Source organism: Myotis nattereri (assembly GCF_964212035.1).
Source record: "Myotis nattereri genome assembly, chromosome: 3".
NCBI lineage: Eukaryota > Metazoa > Chordata > Mammalia > Chiroptera > Vespertilionidae > Myotis > Myotis nattereri.
Window position 1 is genome coordinate 122,523,344 of NC_138077.1, and position 17,217 is coordinate 122,540,560.

The 17,217-nt window shown below is 40.7% G+C and overlaps 1 protein-coding gene across 1 annotated transcript in view; it reads right to left on the reverse strand.

Annotated features, from left to right (window-relative positions):
- MYLK4 (myosin light chain kinase family member 4) overlaps window positions 1-17,217 on the reverse strand; it is a gene marked incomplete at both ends in the record, with an annotated part of 114,773 nt that overhangs the window by 92,531 nt on the left and 5,025 nt on the right. The window contains one exon of the mRNA XM_081088515.1: window positions 722-992. Within this exon, the coding sequence (XP_080944641.1) occupies window positions 722-992 (271 nt within the window). The remainder of the gene's footprint in view (window positions 1-721; window positions 993-17,217) is intronic.

The window sequence follows — 17,217 nt, forward strand, 5'->3', positions numbered from 1 at the left end:
AGGGGATGGGATTGTTGCTAGCTAACATGTAGCAAATGCTTAGCATGGTGGCAGATAGTATGCTAAGGGCTTTTTATCTATTATCACACTTAATTTCCACAACAGCTATCATCCCATTATCCAGATAAGGTGGAGTTTAGTAACTTGCCAAAGATCAAGCAGCCACAATGGGCTCAGGGCCCACGTAGAGCCCAGATGAGGACACAGCATGCCACTGGGCAAGGCCTACTTATCCCTGCCACTGATCATCAGTGTCAACAGCTCTACCACCTATCTGGAAGATTAATGTCTTGAGGAAATTGGAAACTTCTGCACAGCAATTGTACCCATTGCAGTGCTTATTAAAAGTTCATGTCCAACTCCATGCTTTTAAATGATCCTTCTTAAGGATCATTCATGTTTTCATATTAAGAAATGTGTGTTTCCATAAATTCGCTTTCATAACTTCAAAGCCACTAACTATAATGTAGCCTGCGGGTAGAGATGCATAATTAAAGGCCTCTTAAGTACTTCCCAAACTCAGTTGTTTAATTTACTAATGCATAGTCCTCAGTGAAACAAAATTAAAACTTTCCTATTTATAAATGTTCTCTAATCCTATACTCAAGTGACAAAATAGAATTTGAAAGAGGTCTGATGAATGGCTATCTTTATTGATGTATGTAAGAAAAGATAAGGTAGAACTAAGACTTTTCAGGGGACTAAATTAGCACACAATTACCTCATTATTTCCAGATCTTGAATCCTGTTCACTAGAACTTTCTTCTAGAAAACACTTCATCTTCTCAACCTTCTCCATGCACTGAAAAAAGGCCGCTTTCTCCAGATGGTTGCTGTTGTAACACGTGGTGATTTCCTCCAGCCTCTTCACTTTTAACATCTTGGTGGTCAGTTCGATGAAGTGACTGTCTGGAGTGTTGTGTTCATCTCCCTCTGTCCCTGATTTGTAAATCAAGATGCAATTGTGACTTTTGATTGCACCTTCCTCCTGACTGCAAAGAAAGGAAACAGAGTTCTCATCACTTAGTTATTTGACTTTTGGGAAAATGACAGGTGAAAATTTTGAAGTTTCTTCTGTTTAAACTGGAGGGAGGATCCAAAAATAGGAAGAAAAATGCTAATATTAGTATTGAGTTTCAAATGATGGAACTTTAAAAGAAAGAAGTTTTTTCACACACATTTTGCTACCAAAGCAAACAGTACGAAGCACCTTAAGTTTCACTGGGCAACAATATTTTCCTCACTGCATAAAATAATATTTATATCAAGTGGCCAATTTAAATACAGAATATAAAGTGTCTTTGTATTTCATTGGGATTGAAGGTTTTGCTTCTCCCAGCCCCAGTAGAAAGGGCTTCCTGTGGGAAGGTCACACATGCTTCTCCTGGGAATTTTGCCCCCTCTCGGGAGTGGTCTCCACCAAATGAATACTTTCCAGAGCCCTTCTCTGCCTACACTTTAAATTGTTTGGTGTTTATTTTTAAAAATAAATTCTTTTCCTTCTAGCCCTCCCACGTAGATAAGATATCTGCCCAGATACCTTTCTTTTCATCTTCATTAACAGCTCAGTACCAAGGAGTTCAAATCCCTATGCTTTCCTTGAAATATTTTCCTTACAAATTAGGTCCTACACATAATACTGCTTCAATATTAGAGATCTACATGTATGTATGTATGCATGTATCTACACATCCCTTGATTATATGGTGGGGAAGGGTGTGATTTGAATTGGTGGCAAGTTCCCAACACCAACTTCTGTGGCCCTTGCTGGAGATTTTCTGAAAATTTCTTCTTCCAGCTTTTTGTCAATTTAAAATAATCTGTTTTTATCTTCACAAAACTTCATCTTTCATTTTCTTAATTCATATAGTAAAATTATACCTTGAGCTTCAAATTATTTAAAATCCAGTGCTCTACAAAATTCAACTTAGCCACATGAAGATCTTACATATAGGCACACTAAAGTGTAAACAGTAGCAACCACAACTCTATAAGATATGTTATTGATCACTATTAGAATTCTTTCAAATTGCCCTGAAAAGAAACTCATTATTAAAATGAGGAGAGAAATGCATTACTATTTCTAAGGCAAATTATAACTAAAATATAATAGGTCATTGCAAATGGAACTCAAAATGAATCAGAAACACAGACAAAAATTAACATATGAAAACAAAAGAAAAAAAAGGACATCTGTAATACTTTCAACAATAAAGATAATTTTTTTAAAAAAAGCTTAGGTCCAAGGGATAATAATTTTGAAAAAAAATTAAATGTTAATCTCTACCTGGAGTTTGGTACAACTTGCTAAGACAACGTGGAAAGAAAGAAAAGAGATTTGAGAGGTTATAATAATTTTTTTTTAAATAGAGTAATTACCATTTATAGGAGGATATCTAGGGTTTTGAGCACTCCAAGTGTAGAGTATGAGTTCCGGCAGATGAAGGGAAGTTTTTCAGAGTTCAAAATAACTACATGGTTTTCTGGTATAAGCCTTCATTGTCAGTCAGCATAAACCTTCTGAAAAGACAGCCTCCACTATGAAAAGAAGTATCCTTTCTCTCAAACATCACTTTGAGCCCCTGTTTAAACTAATATGGTCCTTGATGTCATGTTGCTCAACTGTCGCCTTCTTAGTCAGATGGGGAAGTATATTAATTTTAGACACCAGGCTTTTTAAGGCCAATGGCTCCATTTCAGAGGTCAGGTAAGGAAAGGACAGACTGGGAGCAGTGGATGAAATATCATCTTCACCTTTTCCTCTCATCAGTGTGGCAACATGCTCAGAATTATAAAACTGCATTTGTTGTTGATGATCATAAGTCCAGATATTCTGCCCCTTTCGGACTCATGATTAGATAACTGCTCATTCCCAGCCAGGAGGATCCTTGGTAAGAGAACCCCACAGACACCTTTGTTTACCCATCTTACCCTGTGAACATGTCCAACTAGAATAAGAGAGATCTTGTGAAAGCACTTAGCCAGTTTTAATCTTTTAATCTTTAAAATTACTTGCAATATCTCCAACTGTTTACAACTCTAGGGAAAGGTTGAAAGTGCAGGCGTCCAGGGAGTTACAAAGAACAGGAACAGGCAACACCATGCATTTCCCTCGAGTTTTCCATCACAGACCAAGAAAAGAAAATCCAGCCAAATAACCCGCCTGTCTGATTTTAACAGTAGTGCATTCCTAGCTTTATTTAAAATATGGCTTGCTTAGAAAATACAACTAGTAATACAGATAATCCTCTAGTTCCTCAAGGTCTGGGTGATTTTCTCCTCTTTTTTTGGGCCTTTGCTGATTCCTCCACTCCCCACTTTAACACCAACCCCTTGCTTTTCAAAAAAGTTCTTATTTTTAATTCATATCAATGATGTATTCTATATAAAATAAAAATACATGTTTCCACTTGGATAGTAAACAGCAATTTGGAGCCATCTAGTAAACCATCTTCCCTAAACCAAGGACATTTACGAATAAATGATTTTCATTTTGCCTCCCTAACTAGAGGGTATAACCGGATGGTGAATAGCTTATATCAATGTACTCAGGGAGACTGATAGCAGAAATCTGATTAGTGTCATTTGCTGACCACACCCAATGACAAATGAAGTTAGAGAATAAACCTCATTTTGATTAGTCCTTTTCTAGTCTTTTAAAAGGGATATCTTTCCTGTTTTTCTACCCAGGAAGCAAAAGTTCTATAAATTATTAAAATGGTTATGTTTCATGTTAATCAGGTATTTTTTACAAAAATAAATCTTTTAATCATGGGAATTGAAGTTTACTAGCTCATGTTTGTGTCTAATACTCTTTGATATATCATCTTTTGGCAAAATAAATTTGACAATCCTTCCAGGGTTTGAATTTTAAGAAACTTTTTCTTGACCTAAAATTGACTTTAGATCATTCCAATAGGCCCTGGATGGAATGCCTCAAGTATTTGTTTTCTCTCTCATGAAGGAAAATTTTCTGCTCAAGGTACATGCGAAGCTTTGTCAAATAATAATAACCATATTATGCTTTCATTTATAGCTCTAATTGCTATTCTGGAATATTGTGTTTTGCAAAAAGGACAAGATTCCATGTCATTTGCAAGTATTGCTGATTCTTTTGTTGTTGTTGTTTTTTAATATGGAACGCTTGAAACTGGCAAGATGGCGGCAGTATAGGCAGACGCGTCCCAGGTCGTGTCCTGGAGCAAATGGAGTGAGCAGCTGAAACTAGTAACATCCACCCCGAATTGGCGAAATTGCTCAGCTGGTGAGACGGTTTGCAGCCAGGAAGAGCAGAACTCCCCTGGAAAGGTAAAAAAAAACAGGGATTTGGGCAGGAAAGTTTGCCAGACCTCTGAACCCAGAGAGTCGGAGGGAGACCGCGTGGCAGACAGCCGCGTCCCTTGGGACAAGCACAGCCCCTGACAGGGGAAAGGAGAACCGCGGGATTCCTGGCGCCGCCAGGGGAATTGAGAGCTGGGTTCTGTGATCACAGAGGACTGAGCCTAAAGGGGGCAGCCTGAAGAGCTGACCAGACCATGCAGTCCTGGTAAGAGAAGAAGCTTACAGAAACCAAGCCTTTCCCGTTTCCGCGGCCAGCGTTTGTTTCTTTGTTTTTACTGAATCCTGTTCATGGGACATTTCGGATACAGACACTCACCTGTGCTGAAGAGAGGGAGAGTGTGCGGAGGAGTGGAATCTGGGGAGAGACTGAGGAGAGAAGGGGGGCCGGGAGAGGTGGCAGCGAATTGAGTGCTGAGACACCCCCGAGCCCAGGTCTGGGGCTGACATTCTCTCCGAGAGTGAGACTCCTCCCCCCAGCCCCCAGGCAAGGAGCACAGCCACACCCAGATTCCACCCTGTATGAGATCAAGGATTAAAATAACCTGATCAGTCCCTGGGAGTTAACAGGGTCTGGCCTATAGAGGGATTTTCAATCCCAGCAACAACACAGCGCTGGTAACTAACTATTACGCAGCCAGCTCTGGGCAGTGAAGCTCCACTGGACAGAGAGGCCCTATAGCCTCAGAGGCCAACCCCAGAACACTGCCACCCAGAGGCTGACCCACAAACTGACTCTTTGCTAAACACAAAATAAGGCAGTCTGGGAAACAAATGCGGCATGCTTTAAAATAAGGACTGTGGTTTACAACACAGAGGAACAGTGTATCGCAGGGAAACTCAACACTCTCCTGAATACCTGGCAGGTCTAAGGCGAGCCACACTGAAGAATAGAAGAACCGAAGGACCTTCACTACTGCAATTTTTTTTTCTTTTTTCACCTTTTAACTACGAAACCAATTTTTTTCTTTTTTTTTTCTTTTCTTTATTTTTTTTTCTTTCTTCTTTTTTCCATCACCTAATTTTACCCTTTTAATTACTACCTTCTTATTTTTAACCAGTATTATTACTGCTACCACTTTACCATTTTTTTAAAGTGCCATTTTATTTTCTCTTTATTTTATTTTGGGATTAGTGTTCTCCATTCTATTTTCATCGTTATATTATTGGTTGTTTCTAGTTTGCATTCATCTCCAGGGAGCTGTTGCTGGAATTTGTTGGGATTAATGGCTGTTCTATAGGAGTATTCTCCTCATATAAAATAAGTCTCCTCCCCTCTTCCACTTCATTCTCTCTTTTCGCTCTTTTTTTTTCTTTTCTTTTCTTTTCTCGCTTTTATTTTCCCCCCTCCTTTTTCCCAATTTCATTTTTGCAATCCTTTTTTTGGTCCCTACTTTTCTTTTCATTTTTTCTCTTTTATCTTTTTCTCTTCCTTCTTCTTTATCCCCTAATTCTCTTAATTCAGGTGGTCACCTTTATTTGGGGTTATTAATATCGTGAATATATTTGTGTATAGTGCCTGGTATGTGGTGCCTTTTTGTGTTGTATTTTGTGCCTTTAAATCAACGCAGCAGATCCAAGCAACAGCAACCTCCTGAGCACCAACACCCTCTGCTGAGGAACAGCAGCTGTACCACCAGCCCCACCAGGCAGAAGAGCCACCACAGCTGTGAACAGCACCCACCAGAGGAGCTGCTGCCAACTGAAGAGCAGCTGCTACCGCAACCGCCCGAAGAGCAACCACAGACCAAGGAGTCACTGCCACCAAGGGAGCAACCACTGAACGACTCAACGTCTAGATATGTCAGTGAGATCAAACATGGGAAGACAAAGAAACCCCCAAAGGAAAGAGAAGGAGGACTCTCCAGAAAAGCAGCTAAGTAATACAGAGGCATGCAACATGACAGAAAAAGAATTCATAATAAGGGTCCTAGAGTGCATAAACCGGATGGAGGAAAAAATCGACAACCTCTGCAAGAAGCTAGAAGAAACAGATGAAAAAATCAACAACTTAAGTAAGACCCAAGAAGAAATGAAGAGTGATATAGCTGCAATGAAAAACTCCATTGAAAGTATCAACAGTAGACTAGGAGAAGCGGAGGACCGAATTAGTGAATTAGAAGACAAGGAAGCAAAACACACCCAAACTGAACTGCAATTGGAGAAAAAAATTAAAAGACAGGAGGAGAGCCTAAGGAAGCTTTGGGACAACATGAAACAAAACAACATACGAATAATAGGGGTACCAGAACAACAGAAGGATGAACAAGGATTAGAAAACCTATTAGAAGAAATAATATCAGAAAACTTCCCTGAGGTGGGGAAGAAAAAAGTCACACAAGCCCAGAGAGTCCCAAACAAGGTGAACCCGAAAAGACCCACACCAAGACACATCATAATTACCATGGCAAACGTTCAGGACAAAGAGAGAATCTTACAGGCTGCAAGAGAGAGACGGAAAGTTACATACAAGGGATCTCCCATTAGACTGTCAAATGATTTCTCAACAGAAACACATCAGGCCAGAAAAGAATGGACAGAAATTTACAAAGTGATGCAAAGCAAAGGACTGAATCCAAGAATACTCTATCCAGAAAGGCTATCATTCAAACTTGAAGGGGAAATAAGAAGCTTCACAGACAAAAAAAGGCTAAGGGAGTTTATCACCACCAAGCCAGCAATGCAAGGAATGCTAAAGGGACTGGTATAAAAATAAGAAATAAAAAACTCAGAAAGAAAACAGCCACACAAAAACAGAAATGGCTACAAACAAGTACCTTTCAATAATAACTTTAAACATAAACGGACTAAATGCTCCAAACAAAAGACATCGAGTGGCTGAATGGATAAAAAAACATGACCCATACATCTGCTGTCTACAAGAAACCCACCTCATTAGAAGGGACTCACACAGACTGAAAGTGAAAGGATGGAAAAATATCTTTCAGGCAAATGGAAAGGAAAAGAAAGCTGGGGTAGCAATACTTATATCGGACAAAATAGACCTCAAAGTGAAGGCCATAACAAGAGATAAGGAAGGCCACTTCATAATACTAAAGGGATCAATACAACAAGAAGATATAACTCTGGTAAACATATATGCACCCAATGCAGGAGCACCCAAATTCATAAAAAAAAACTCCTGGAAGATATCAAAGGAGAGATCGACAACAATACAATCATAGTAGGGGACTTTAATACACCACTGACAACACTGGATAAGCCCTCTAGACAAACAATCAGCAAAGATACAGCAATCCTAAATGACTCACTAGATCAGATGGACTTAATAGACATCTTCAGAACACTTCACCCCAAAGCCAGGGAATATACATTCTACTCAAATGCTCATAAGACATATTCAAAAATAGACCATATATTGGATCACAAGCAAAGTATCCACAAATTCAAGAAGACTGAAATCATAAAAAGTGTCTTCGCAGACCATGATGGCATAATATTAGAAATAAACTACAATAAAAACAACCCAAAATACTCAAACACCTGGAAGCTGAATAGCATGCTATTAAATATTGATTGGGTTACCAATGAAATCAAAGAAGAAATTCGAAACATCCTGGAAACTAATGACAATGAAAACACAACAATCCAAAACCTATGGGACACAATGAAAACAGTCCTGAGAGGGAAGTTTATAGCTCTACAGGCCTATCTCAAAAAAACAAGAAAAAAAGGTAGTAAATCATCTAACTCTACAACTCAAAGAATTAGAAAGACAGAAACAAGAAAACCCCAGAGTGAGCAGAAGGAAGGAGATACTAAAGATTAGAGCAGAAATAAATGACATAGAGACCAAAAAAACAATACAGAAAATCAATGAAACCAAGAGCTGGTTCTTTGAAAGGATAAACAAGATCGACAAACCTCTAGCCAGACTCACCAAGAAGCAAAGAGAGAGGACCCAAATAAACAAAATCAGAAACGATAGAGGCGAAATAACAACAGACCCCACAGAAATACAAAGGATTGTTAAAAAATACTATGGACAGCTCTACTCCAACAAACTAGACAACCTGGAGGAAATGGACAAATTCCTAGAAAAATACAACATTCCAAAACTCAATCAGGAAGAATCTAAAAATATCAACAGGCCAATAACTATGGAAGAAATTGAAGCAGTCATCAAAAAGCTTCCAGCAAACAAAAGCCCAGGACCAGACGGCTTCACAGGGGAGTTTTACCAAACATTCAAGGAAGAACTAAAACCTATCGTCCTCAGACTACTACAAAAAATTCAAGAGGAAGGAACACTTCCAAGCTCATTCTATGAAGCCAGCATCACCCTAATACCAAAACCAGGTAAAGACAACACAATGAAAGAGAATTACAGGCCAATAGCCCTCATGAACATAGATGCCAAAATCCTCAACAAAATCTTAGCAAATCGGATCCAGCAGTACATCAGAAAGATCATACACCATGACCAAGTAGGATTTATCCCAGGGATGCAAGGATGGTACAATATCCGCAAATCAATAAACGTGATACATCACATCAACAAATTGAAAGAAATAAACCACATGGTCATATCAATTGATGCAGAAAAAGCATTTGACAAAATTCAACACCCATTTTTGATAAAAGCTCTCAGCAAGGTGGGAGTAGAAGAATCATACCTCAACATAATAAAAGCCATATATGACAGGCCCACAGCCAACATCATACTCAATGGACAAAAACTAACACCATTTCCCCTAAGAAAAGGAACAAGACAGGGATGCCCCCTCTCACCACTCCTGTTCAACATAGTACTGGAACTGTTAGCCATTGCAATTCGGCAAGAAGAAGAAATAAAAGGCATCCAAATTGGAAAAGAGGAAGTAAAACTGTCCTTATTTGCAGACGACATGATATTATACATACAGAACCCTAGAGACTCCATCAAAAAGCTACTAGACTTAATACATGAATTTGGCAATGTAGCAGGATACAAAATTAACCCCAAGAAATCTGAGGCATTTCTATACACCAATAGTGAACTTTCAGAAAGAGAGATTATAAAAACAATCACGTTTACCATCGCACCAAAAAAATTAAGCTACCTAGGAATAAACTTAACTAAAGAGGTAAAAGACCTCTACTCAGAAAACTAAAGGACGTTGAAAAAAGATATAGAGGAAGACATAAACAGATGGAAGAACATACCGTATTCATGGACTGGTAGAATCAACATCATTAAAATGTCCATACTACCCAAAGCAATCTATAAATTCAACGCACTTCCCATTAAAATACCAACGGCATACTTCACAGATCTAGAACGAACTCTCCAAAAATTCATCTGGAATAAAAAAAGACCCCGAATAGCTGCAGCAATCCTGAAAAAGACCAAAGTAGGTGGGATCTCAATACCAGATATCAAGTTGTATTACAAAGCCACTGTTCTCAAAACTGCCTGGTACTGGCACAAGAATAGGCATATAGATCAATGGAATAGAATAGAGAGCCCAGAAATCGGCCAGAACCAATATGCTCAATTAATATTTGACAAAGGAGGCAAGAACATACAATGGAGCCAAGATAGTCTCTTCAATAAATGGTGTTGGGAAAATTGGACAGATATATGCAAGAAAATGAAACTAGACCACCAACTTACACCATACACAAAAATAAACTCAAAATGGATAAAGGACTTAAATGTATGACAGGAAACCATAAAAATTCTAGAAGAATTCAAAGGCAACAAAATCTCAGACATATGCCGAAGCAATTTCTTCACTGATACAGCTCCTAGGGCACTTGAAACTAAAGAGAAAATGAACAAATGGGACTACATCAAAATAAAAAGCTTCTGCACAGCAAAAGAAACCATCAACAAAACAACGAGAAAACCCACTGTGTGGGAAAACATATTTGCCAATGTCATATCTGATAAGGGCCTAATCTCCAAAATTCATAGGGAACTCATACAACTCAACAAAAGGAAGATAAACAATCCAATCAAAAAATGGGCAAAGGACCTAAATAGACACCTTTCAAAAGAGGACTTTCAGAAAGCCAAGAGACATATGAAAACATGCTCAAAGTCACTAATCATCTGAGAGATGCAAATCAAAACAACAATGAGGTACCATCTCACACCTGTCAGACTGGCTATCATCAACAAATCAACAAATGACAAGTGCTGGAGAGGATGTGGAGAAAAAGGAACACTTGTGCACTGCTGGTGGGAATGCAGACTGGTGCAGCCACTATGGAAGACAGTATGGAGTTTCCTTAAAAAACTGAAAATGGAACTCCCATTTGACCCTGTGATCCCACTTCTAGGAATATATCCCAAGAAACCAGAAACACCAATCAGAAAGGATATATGCCCCCCTATGTTCATAGCAGCACAATTCACCATAGCTAGAATCTGGAAACAGCCTAAGTGCCCATCAGTAGATGAATGGATTAGAAAACTGTGGTACATCTACACGATGGAATACTATGCTGCTGTAAAAAGGAAGGAACTCTTACCATTTGCAACGTCATGGATAGAACTGGAGAGCATTATGCTAAGTGAAATAAGCCAGTCAATGAAGGAAAAATACCACATGATCTCACTCATTCATGGATAATAGAGACCATTATAAACTTTTGAACAATAATAGATACAGAGGCAGAGCTGCCTCAAACAGATTGTCAAACTGCAGCGGGAAGGCCGGGGAGGGTTGGAGGGCAGGAGGTAGGGGGGTAAGAGATCAACTAAAGGACTTGTATGCATGCATATAAGCATAACCAGTGGACATAAGACATTGGGGGATAGGGGAGGCTAGGGGACTGTCTAGGGCGGGGGGATAAAATGGACACATATGTAATACCCTTTGTAATACTTTAAGCAATAAATTAAAAAAAAATATGGAACGCTTCCGCTTCACTAATTTGCATTGTCATCCTTGCTAATCTTCTCTGTATCATTTCAATTTTAGTATATGTGCCAAAGCGAGCACAGTATTGCTGATTCTTAAACTTGTTGTTTTTCAGATATAAGGAAGCATTTTTAACGCAAATTTGGTAAATTAGATATATTCTCCCCACCTGTCCCTCTAGTATTTGGTAATTCTCAATAAGTGGCAATACGTTTCTTTGCATGAATTCAATAAAACCTGTTTCCAATTGTAGCTATATTAACCAAGATAAACTGATAATGTGCCTACTCATAGCAGCCATGACTTCACCACGTTTTTCAGAACTTGGTCTATCCAGCATTCCACGGGAATCCCTTACAATCCACAAAGGCAGACCACCATACTACCCTGCTACCCTGAAGGGTATGCTAGTAAAACAAAAAAAGGGCAGGCGGGGGGGAGTGGGGAATAAGGAACTCAAGGATTCTTTATGCCCTAACCGGTTTGTCTCAGTGGATAGAGCATCAGCCTGCGGAATCAGGATTCTGCTATGATACTATCTAAAGCACACTTTACCCTTAATTTTTTAAATCTGAATGTTCATTTTCAATCCTCTGTAGAACAGCACTTTACCTCAATAACCCCACCTCAGAAACCAAAGTCTTGTGGCGAGATGTGGACACTAATAACTGAATGGGACCCAATGAATTATTAACATGAGGGAGAGGATATGCATGTGTTTCTGCCCTCCCAGGGCCATTGTGGATTCCAGCTTGCCAGTTTAACCCTATCATGGCATGGCACGGGACTAACCCTCTTCCAGAAATGAAGAATCTGAGCCTGGGCTTCGTAGCACCAAACATTGCGCCTTCCCCGGACCCAGATGGCCCCCGAAATAACCTGGGGAATGATGATGAAGCTGACGGCAGAGGCTGAGTAATTATTGGAGCGTACTCACACTCCACGCATTCCAGATAACTAACTATAGCTCTTTTTGTTTTTCTTATAGTCTGTAAAATCAGAACTGGCTCAGTAAACGTGATTTTCGGATCCCGACATTCCAAAGCAGAAAGTTCACATTCAGCAAAACAAAAAAGGGGAAGATGTTAGGGAGAACATGAGACTTAGTTGGAAAGTTGTAAGGTGGACATTCTGAGAAAAGGGAAGTGTATGGAAGCCCGCCTGGCCTGTTTATCGGAATTCCGACTTAGGGGAGACTTAGGGTAGTGTTGAAGGTGGTGCCCCTAATTATTCTTTGACCTTTCCAAACAAGTCTGTGCATGTGCAGACCTCTGGGTATTTACTGGAATCCTTATGCTTAAATCTTGTGTCCTTGCCTAGTAATCTTGTGTCCTCCCAAGATTACTCACCCTACTGATTTTATCTAAAGATAAAAATTCCAATAAAAGCCCAACGAGGCAGGCAATCAGGTAATTGAGGCTGCCTGGCTTCTTCAGCCAACCATCTTTTGCCCTCCCCTCCACAGTGAAACTGTGTTGGAGTAATCTGTTCATCCGTTGTTCAGGGGCTGCTGGTCAGCCCCGGCAAAAATAATAGATAAAGGAATTGAAGAGGAAGAGACAAAAGTGTTCTGACACCAACTGCGTGGCCTGCAACTCAATTCATTTCTGACACTAACTAACTGAAGTTAGTGTCATACTTCACAAATTAAGGGCAAAGTCCCCCATAAGACTGCCCTCACATCAGACACCAGCCTCAAGTCTTGGGACCAGCTGCACTCCTGATCAACTGGCTACAAATTTGGGGGTTCCTACAACCTCCTAAAGTTTGATAATTCACTGGAATTAATCACAGAAATCACTGAAAGAACACTAGTTATGATTACAGTTTTTAAATAATGGATACACATAATATAACATCTGGGAGGGACCCAGACACAGAGCTGCCAAGCCCTCTCCCCTGAAGACAAGGCTCATCACCCTCCCTTAACACATGTGTTCACCAACCCAGATGCTTCACCGAACTTAGAGTTTTTCTTGGGGTTTCACTAAGTAGGCAGATTGATTAAATCACTGGCTATGTGATCAAACTCAAACTCCAACTCCCTCTCTACTCCCCAGAGATGGCTGGCCTGATGTTCCAACCCTCTAATTATGTGGTTGTTCTTTCAGGTGATCAGCCCCCATTCTAAAGCTATCCAGGGACTGACTAGGGCAGGGGTAGGCAACCTTTTTGTAAGTGTGTGCCAAAACCAGCAAAATCTCTGACTCAAAATTCTTCTGCGTGCCAACCCTAATTTTTTGAGAACATGTTACACCTACTTGATATCTCTTAAGGTGTACATATGTGAAGAACCTTGAAGAAATAATAAAATTCATTCGAGCAACAAAAACACAGTATATGATAATGAAAAATACATTTACTTTTTCATATATACATGTACACTGATAGTCCGACAGAAAACTTTATGACTCCATTTGATATTATCAGTGGGACTTTTGTTGCTGCATCACTGATGACAGAGATTTTACATCAGGTTTATATTTCGTGACCTTCAGAGATATGCACGAGCTACTACTTTCATCCGTCAGGCTACTCCTATTATGAGACTTAACAAAATTCATCACCGAGAACAAAGATTCACAATTGTAAATGGAAGATTATAAGAGCGGGTTTCACGTGCCATATTTGGCACGTGTGCCAGGGGTTGCCCACCCCTGGACTAGGGTAACCTCATTGGCATAATAAAGACTCTTGCTATTACTCAGGAAATTCCAAGGGTTTTTAACTCTGTGTCAAGAACCAGAGAAAAGTTCAGATATGTTCTGTTTATACTACAGGTATCAATTGAAAATCACCCAAAACTATTAAAAGTGTTCCCCAAAAGGTAAAATATTAAAAAGTTAATAAAAATCAATGCATTTTTTTAGACCAATATGACCAGTTAGAAAATTAAAAGGGCTTATTACAATAGCGAGGAAATGTATACAATTTACTAGAATAACGTGCCACGGATTCCAAAGGACACAGGGGGAAGTCAGGAAGAGAAAGGAGCAAGAGGTTGGGTTAGGAGAGAGAAATCACAAAGCAGGAAGAACAGAGCTAACTTTTAGGATGGTGACTAAACATGTCAGGGATGTACATTATGGTGGGACTACCTGGATTCAAATTGTCCAATATATCCCAACATACCTTGGATATGAATAGGAGGGTACAAGATGATGCCTGGAAGTTTGATAATCCTAGGAGACATTATATACCCGTTGGCCGAAAAACAGCACCAGGTATTAGACTAGTGGAGGCAGACGGGACCTCGGTTCAACAACCTGGGTACTTGAGTTCTAAGAATGAATTCAGAGCTGACTCAAACTAAAGAAAGTTTATTTTGAAAGTCACAGAGGTAGAAGAAATGAGCCTTAGAAGAAATGGGCTCAGGAAACAAGTTACAGAGGCAAGAGAGGGCCCTTAGAGCTTAGGAGAAAGAGGCAAGGAAAACATGCCTGGGGAAAGGTGTGGGTGTGCTCCAGAGAGAGAGCTAAACAGGGTCCTTCCTCTTGAGCAGTGGTTCTCAACCTTGGCTGCACATTAGAATCACCTGGGAATCTTTTTAAAATCCTGATTTCTGGGCCTCATCCTCCGGAAATTCTGTTTCTTTGTTACTAATGTTGTGGCCCCACCCCATAACAAAGAAACAGAATTTCCGGAGGGTGAGGCCCAGAAATCAGGATTTTAAAAAGATTCCCAGGTGATTCTAATGTGCAGCCAAGGTTGAGAACCACTGCTCTTGAGGGTTTTTATTTGTAGGTCTCAGGGGAGGATCCCAATAGACTATTCATCAGCTTTCCAGGTGTGTGCTTTCAGGGTCAGGATCTCTGTTGATTCGTCAGCACCAGGGGCTCATTAGGCATTGCAGCTGGTCCCGAGGTCAGCCATGCCTTCACTTGTCTGGTTTAGTTGCTTTTCTGGGCCTGGAGCTGAAACACAACTGAGACCTAGATGCATGTGAAAGGTAAGAAAACCGTGGAAGCGGGGCATTGTCCTGGGGGCTTAATGTTTAAGGGCTATTCTCTGGGCCCCTTGTTCTTTCCCTTCTAAGGGGTTCCAACCCCCATGACTAGCAACATGCCAGGGGAGGAAAGATCAGGGGAGGGTACGAACCACACGACCAGTGATATGAAAGGTCAGGGCCGTCTAAACCACATGATCATCGATATGCTAGGGCAGGAAATGTCACCCTGGCAGCAAGGTCCCAGGCCAGTTTTGCCATTGCTATGTACCTGGGGCTTTCTATACCTGGGTGATAGTCCTTGCTCAGCTCAACTCATGTCTATCTAACTGCCACATATCTGCACTTAAGCATTGAAGCCAGGCTGAGACTTTTATTGTGGCCACTGACCAAAGGGCTTCTTGAGACTCCCACTGGATACATCATCCCTATGCTGAGTCTGGGGAAGGACCACAGAGAAGATGGTTACACCGCCCCAAGCAAACTGCCAGGTCAGCTGGAAACCATTAAGCAGTGCGGAAGTAAAGGAGAAAATTTAAGTAAGTTTTACTGCTTGACAGTGACCTCATTTCCTGTGACCTTATAATGGAGTTTAAGTTTATTTGTATTTATGCTCATTTTAAAAGAAAGTTTAAATTTGGTTAGAAAAGCTGGTATGGTTTATTCTTTTTTTTTTTTTCTCCTACCATCACCATCTAGTGGAGGAAACTTTGAACTATAGGCAAAATGAGCTGGGATTCACAAATAAAATAATAACCAAGGGCCTACTGTGTGCTAGGCATTATACCAAAAACATTTGCATTTATAAGATCATTTACTTTCCTTTTTTAGATTTGGAAACTGAGTCTAAAGAGTTAAGAATCTTGCCCACGGTCACTCTGTAGCCAACTCAAACCCAGATTCTTGAAGTCCAAGTCTAGTGCCATTTTAACCTCATAGTATATATATTTTTGAAAATACATATTAGGTAACAATAAAAACATAGAATCATATTTACATATAAATACACAGTATACTATTTAAATCATTTAAAAAGACTGAAATAAGGTACTAAAATATTAACAATAATGGTCTCTGAGTAGATTTTCCATAATAAGCATGTATCATTTCTAAAGAAAAAAAATGTAAGCCTTACATTTATTAAGAGAAAAGACATTCAACAAACTTCACAGTTGTCTCAGTTATTGTCATCACTTTAACGTATTTTGCTTGTGTTCATGATGACCATATGTCAATATACATATTTCTATTAATGTTTAAAATAATGTATATTACATTTCCTTACTTAGTAACAAGACGCCCAGTGCACGAAATTTGTGCAGGGGGGCATCCCTCAGCCTGGCCTGCACCCTCTCCAATCTGGGACCCCTTGGGGGATGTCCGACTGCCTCTCACAATCCAGGACTGCTGGCTCCTAACCGCTTCCCTGCTTGCCTGATCGCCCCTAACTGCTCCTCTGCTGGCCTGATCACCCCAACCGCCTCTGCCTCACCCCACACTCAGGACCCTGTCTTTCCTCCCTCTGGCTGGCCGCAGGCACTGAGGACTGGGGCTGGCTTCTCCTGGGCTGGCCGCAGCCACAGGGGACTGTGGCTGGGTGGCTTCACCTGGGCTGCAGCCACAGGCTCCCAGGACCATGGGGCAGGCGGCCTGTCCCTCTCCCAGGCCGCAGGCGCAGGCCCAGCCACTGGTGCCCAGGACCTCAGGGCGTGTGGCTTGTCCCTCTCCTGGGCTGCAGCCTGGCTGGTCCCCATTCTTCTCTCTCGAGCTCATTTGTGCCTGGCTGGTCCCCATTCTTCTCTCTCGAGCTCATTTGTGCCTGGCTGGTCCCCATTCTTCTCTCTCTCGAGCTCATTTGTGCCTGGCTGGTCCCCATTCTTCTCTCTCGAGCTCATTTGTGCCTGGCTGGTCCCCATTCTTCTCTCTCGAGCTCTTTTGTGCCTGGCTGGTCCCCATTCTTCTCTCTCGAGCTCATTTGTGCCTGGCTGGTCCCCATTCTTCTCTCTCGAGCTCATTTGTGCCTGGCTGGTCCCCATTCTTCTCTCTCTCTCTCTCTCTCGA